The sequence below is a fragment of the Gigantopelta aegis genome, chromosome 8 (genome assembly GCF_016097555.1).
Source record: "Gigantopelta aegis isolate Gae_Host chromosome 8, Gae_host_genome, whole genome shotgun sequence".
Lineage (NCBI taxonomy): Eukaryota > Metazoa > Mollusca > Gastropoda > Neomphalida > Peltospiridae > Gigantopelta > Gigantopelta aegis.
In genome coordinates, this window is record NC_054706.1 from 19,651,044 (window position 1) to 19,657,347 (window position 6,304).

The 6,304-nt window shown below is 36.3% G+C and overlaps 1 protein-coding gene across 1 annotated transcript in view; it reads left to right on the plus strand.

Annotated features, from left to right (window-relative positions):
• Window positions 1–4,715, plus strand: part of LOC121379418 — a 55,905-nt gene extending 51,190 nt beyond the window's left edge. Inside the window, exon 7 of the mRNA XM_041508029.1 lies at window positions 2,953–4,715. Within this exon, the coding sequence (XP_041363963.1) occupies window positions 2,953–4,707 (1,755 nt within the window). The 3' untranslated portion in view covers window positions 4,708–4,715. The remainder of the gene's footprint in view (window positions 1–2,952) is intronic.
• The last annotated feature ends 1,589 nt before the right edge of the window (window positions 4,716–6,304 follow it).

Genomic DNA, 6,304 nt, shown 5'->3' on the forward strand with positions numbered 1-6,304 from the left:
TATGCCTGTATATTCACCTGTAAGTCAAGTTTTTAGTACCAAAATATTTTTTAAAATGAGGGGTGGGTGAGGGGGTCGACTGTAGCTGAGTCAAAGAAAAAAGTAAAAAGACTGACACAGTTTTTATGATGTGGAAATCCGATCCCGGATCGTATCGACCTCGTAATGATTATGTGGCTCGATATACTTTTGGAACGGTGCTCATTAACAAAACATTCCATCTTCCAGAAATAGTATCACTTAATAAAAATGTATGTATGTATGTATGTATGTATGTATGTATATATGTGTGTGTGTATGTATGTGTGTATATATGTGTGTGTGTGTGTATATATATATATATATATATATATTTATTACACCGCAGTGACGGAGATACCCGTGAGAGATTTTTCATATCCCACAATGTGAGATATGCTTTTTGAGAGGTCATGACCTCCGATCACATGATCCATGGAACTACTTTAACTCATTCATAAACAACATGCCATTAAAACTTTACGTTCAGTGTCCTGTTTAGTGAGAGACAAAATTTTTATTTGGCGACCCAAATTAATAATGTAGCGCGTTGTAATAAATAGAATACTATACTCGTCCCCGTGAGAGACCGTTTATATTACAACTCATGTGTTGTCGATCGTACATCACTCGCTTCCGCTCGTGATGTACGATCGAAAACACACTCGTTGTAATATAAACGGTCTCTCATGGGGACTCGTTTAGTATTCTCTATATATCAGGCCTCACGCGAGGTAAAAATCATAGAGCAAAGTCACTTGTTACTCAAACATTAGAGAGGGCAAAGTTTTTAACAGCAGGGAGACTTGCATTTTTAATCAAAAAAATAAAATATGCAAAAAGAAGTTATCTTAATACATGCAGGTGCAATGTTTACAATCTCTATTTTAATTTTTTATTATTATTATTATTATTATTATTTTGTTTTATCGTCTGTACTACTAATTGATGGATATGTGCTCTATAGTTTTCACATGTCGCCTTAGAAATAATGAAATGTAATTGAAAAGCACTAATTTAACCATTTAGAATTCATTCTCTCACAAGTTTGTCTTCTCATTTCATTTAATAACTACTCCATGCAGAGTATTGTCCTAGTAGATTAATCTACCATGGTCAAGCTTAGATTACCCAGAGGCAATTAAATGCGTCACAGTTTCTTAATTGATACACTGTGGAGTTGTCAAACTGAATGGGACTAATATCTGTGAAGGTATGAAAATTGCTTACGTGCTGCACATTTTTATAGAATTTACAGTGGCCGCTTAACACAGGCACTTTAGCGACTTGGGGATCCAGTTTAAGTGACCGCTGGGTGTGTTGGGCAGGTCACCGCTTATTATGAGTGCATATACATTAAAAATCCACTAGGGCAGGCTTGCCTGTATTATTTTATAATTTCGGCATCTGTTTTGTATGTTGAATTTATTCTTTATGACAAAGTCTACGTAAAACTAGTTAATTACTCCCTACATTTTTTTCACGTCGAGGTCTGCTGCTCCAAATGAATATTTTTTTTCAATGTATTTTCCAGTGGAGCATGACCCAAACTCCCTAAAAATATTCACTTGCCATAGTCTAGATCCCCAACCTTGTACAATTTCCAGCACATTTGCCTGACAGTACACTTCAACAGTCAGTAGCATGTTTAGGCCAACTATTAGTGCCAGACACGGGAGTTTTCTGAGCTAGACCATCTATTTATGAGCCTGCCGCATGCTTTTGTGGCACCAGTGTCTCTTCAAACTCTGACACTTTACACTTAATTATTATTTATGAATCGGTGTTCATCACCATTCATCCATGATGTGTATATTGCAAGTGATGACTATTTTTTAAAAGGCGACACAGATTTCGCCATACGGTGACTGGCACGGCAAAGTCATGCTGGTCAGAGTGAAGTTTAGGCTCACTTTGCCTGGTAAGCATATTACCGAAAGCATATTAAAATAGTGTAAAAGGTAATCAGTAATATAATCATGAAAAAAAAGTCATCATCTGAAATCTTACCAAGAAAATCATTCATTCATGCATAGAAATCAGCTGCAAAAATAATCTGTCAATCAATCTACCAAAGAGTTAATAAGAGCTAAAAATTGGGCCTTGAATGTAGACATACATGTAGCCATACTGGTGAAAAAAATGGGCCGTAACAGATGTTTGTATTGCTTTAGCAGTACTCAGAATGCTTGTTGAATTTTTATTACATTTTAAGATTTAAAATTAAAAAATGAATATTGAAAATGTCCATGTTTATTTTGTTCTAGAGATTAATATTTAAAACATTTAAATAAATTCGTCAGTGGAGCTTTTCTAATACCAATTTGTCGGGCATTTGTCAACTTTTCTTCAAGTTTTAATTGGATTGTTATGAAACTTGATACAATGATCCTCTGCATTGGGCACACTCCACAAACTAATAGAGAAATACTTTGGAAATTTAGAATTTTTAAATTTATATTGAAATGTTTTATGTTTTAGATTTAAGTTGAACATTTGAAAGTCTTGTCTTCTCATAGAGTTTTGATTGAATAGTTTTGAAACTTAGTATTGTGTTTCTCTGAGGCAGTCTTCACAAACTAATAGAGAGATATATTTAGGAATTATTTTTATTTTTATAAAATATAATTTTTTTAAAATAAAAATGTAATATTAAACATTTTCAATCTATTTACACCTAGTGTTTGACGTTAAAAGATTTATATAGAAATTAAAAGTTTGAAAGTCTTTTTTCTCACAGATCAACTTCTCTCATACAGTTTTAATTTGATAATTCTTAAACTTGACACATGAATATTCTGAAGCGGTCTTTACAAATTAATGAATTATCAACTACTGATAAAATTGAAAATTAAATAGCCTCTAGTTGTTTATTTTTCAAAATTCTATTCAGTTATAAATTTAAATGAATGATCTTTTTCTCTTTTTTTTCAGCCTGCTCCGACATGTCAAATTCAGATGATTATGCACAATCCCATTGAAAAGAATTTAATTAAGGAATTTTGGATAGAATTACAATCAAAACAAGCAGATTTTAAGGCAGAGACACCATTTTATCCTTTGTGTGAAGGACTTTGGATTACAAGTATGATTTCTATTCCTATTCATTGTGATAGCTTACAGTACAAATGTGAATTCACACAAACCAAAGGATATTTTGGCTATAGCTGGCTTGAAAAAATACATGATAAATCTTGGAAAACAGTAGAAAGAATTACACCAATGATTCGTGAATTTTCCATGATTAAAGGCAAAGTTAACGACATTGAAATGGGATTTGCACAACATGTTAATCATATGCTTGCAATAGTTAATTCAACCAACTTGAAAGATGCAATAATGGATGTGGATAGCCTTGTTTACCGTGCACGTCAATACATGAAATACAAGCCTATGAATAAAAAGACAGTTATTCAAAACATCCATCAACATTTAAACCAGTCCACACCGTGTTGGGAGGTATTCATTTTGTTTGGCTATGTATGTGGTTTATTAATCCATGTTGATGGTTATGACTGCAAGACCAAAGAAGATATCAAAGCTTCAATTCCACAGCAAACATCTCAGGAAATATTGAAAAGTTTAAAAATGTGTTCACCTGATCATGTTCCTTCAGGCTCACTGCATAAACTTCAGAACATTGTAATAGAATTGTGTCATATTGCATTTCCTAACCGACCAAACCACATTCTGGATATGTTCGAGTTTTGTTATCCTGCCATGTCATCTACTTTCTTGTTGAATTGCTTTAACTTTTGTGGTCCTTTGCCATTCCCATGCAGCCTAGAAACATGTAAGCAGATTTGTAGAAATATTCTTGCACAGGAAAAAGCTGGAGACAAATGTGCACCAGAACTATTGCAGAAACTCCTGCGTCATTCACAATTGGACACTACTATTGGTATTGTAAATAGTTTGGTTCTATCCAAGTCACATCATCAACAGAAATTACTGGAACTGCTGAAAACTAGAATTATAGTTGATTCTAAGCAGTATTACAGGGACAACAATTTTGAAGCATTGCTCATGCTTGTGAATGATTTGGAATTGAGGCATGAAGCCATTGTATCTGTGGTGTCAGACACTGTTACAGGAACTGTAATCAGTATGATAAAAGGATTAAACAAATCTGACTCTGTTGCTATAGAATTTATGAAAAAGTGTGTTGAGTCTCCTGTGCTTTTCAAATCACAAGATTCCTGCAAATCTCTATATGAGGTTATGGCTACATCACAAAATGAACAAATACACTCTTACTTTCTGGAAAGGCTTTGTTCTGATCAGGTAATTAAAACATCTGATGAACTGACACACAACTTGACTTTGAAATGGTTTGTTACTGCAGTGAGGCATCACTGTTGTGAAAAGAAATATAACTTGAAAAAATTTGAAGAACTGCCATTTGTTTACAGGCATCTTAGCCAATTGCTAAAAATTGAATCCATTTCAGAGAGAGAAAAGTTGGTATTTGATTTAAAAGAAAAAACATTTGACTTTGTTTGTTCTATTCCTCTAAAAGATTTTGTACAAGGCCTTTGTGAAAAGGAGACGCTCGAAAACTTGCCAGAAATCTTCAGTGAACATCTGTTTCGAATGTTATCTGAGCACTCTGACAAAAAGGATAACATTCTCACTGCCATAGGGAAATCTTCAAGTGATCATTTTGAAGCTACTAGCAGGTATGATTGAATGTCACTTATTTTTATATGCTGTGCATAATGTAAGTTAATAAAATTATGTTTCAGTGAAGCAGCATGCAGAGACCAACAGTTTCTATGTAGTCCATCTTGTGGTCAGGATTCAGGAAACCAATGATGTAAAAAAAAAAAAAAGAAGGTTTTGCCTTCATTGTCAGTGTCATTGAATTTTCAGCAAAATGTCATCAAATGTCGAATTAATAGTGTGTATGCCCACCATGCGCATTAATACACGCCATAACACGTTGACGCACTGATGACGTAAGACGACGAATGACGTTAGGCGTGATGCGTTGCCATTCCTGAAGGAGACATTGTTCCAGTTGTTGAGTGGTGATTGGTGCCACTGGCCGTCCTCTAACTTGCCGATCCAGGTAGTCCCATAAGTGCTCAATGGGATTCATGTCTGGAGAACATGCTGGCCATGGTAAAACATTGATGTTGGCGTTATTAAGAAAGTTGATGGTGAGCCTTGCCGTATGAGGTCTCGCATTGTCGTGCTGGTAGACAATGCCATGTGGTTGTGGCTGCACAACGGGTTGCAAAATTTCATCCCGATATCTTTGAGCATTCAGGTTGCCGTGAATAATAACGAGCCTCGTTTTCAGATCACCGCAGATCCCTCCCCAAACCATGACGCTACCGCCTCCAAATGGGTGGACTTGTTGAACACAATTTGGCGCCACACGTTCACCTAATCGTCTGTATACTCGTGCCCTACCATCATTCCTGAACAGGCAGAACCTACTCTCATCCGTGAACATCACGCATCACCAGTTACGCACTTGCCAACGTCGATATCACCTGGCCCATATCAGTCGGTTACGTCGGTGTTGAGGTGTCATGTGAACTCCGCGGTAGGGTCGACTTGCTCGAATACTGAAGTTTCGACAGATCCGATGTCCCAGTGCCGTCGCTGCCGTTGACGTCGCTGTCATGAAGCGGGTCCCTCAGATGAATTGTCCGGATGTGACGATCCTCACCTGGCGTGGTGACTCGTGGTCTACCGCTCCTAGGCCTGTCTACTGTGTGGCCGGTTTGTCGTAGACGTTGCATCAGTCTGCTGACCATGACACGGGTGCAACCGAGCGTTCTTGCAATGGCGGTGTTTGTGGCTCCTTGCTGGGCCATTCCAATAGCGCTCTCCCTCTCAATACTGCTTAATCGTGGCATAACTTTGGTGTGCTTTTGATTGCTGTGCTCGTGACCTGTCGGACAAGCTGTTTTATACCAGTAGTCTGCACGTGGATTTCGTGCTACATCACCCAAAGTAGTTTTTCCATTTAATGCGGTATTTGCGTACAGTGTCAATTTGTTTCGCGTTTTGTTGCCGGAAATGTTGTGTTTGTACATGAGACATGTTTAAGTATTGTTTTATCAAATTTTTCTCATTTCGATGAAACTTATTAATATTTTTAGTGTGTATACTTTCTTTTGGACACTAGTTTATATATATATATATATATATATATATATATATATATATATATATATAAATATCAAGTTAAAATGATTAGGCGTATCATAAAATATTGTTTGTTTCCGGTTACCCGACCGACCCTAATTTGAACCTGCCGACCCTAAAACTT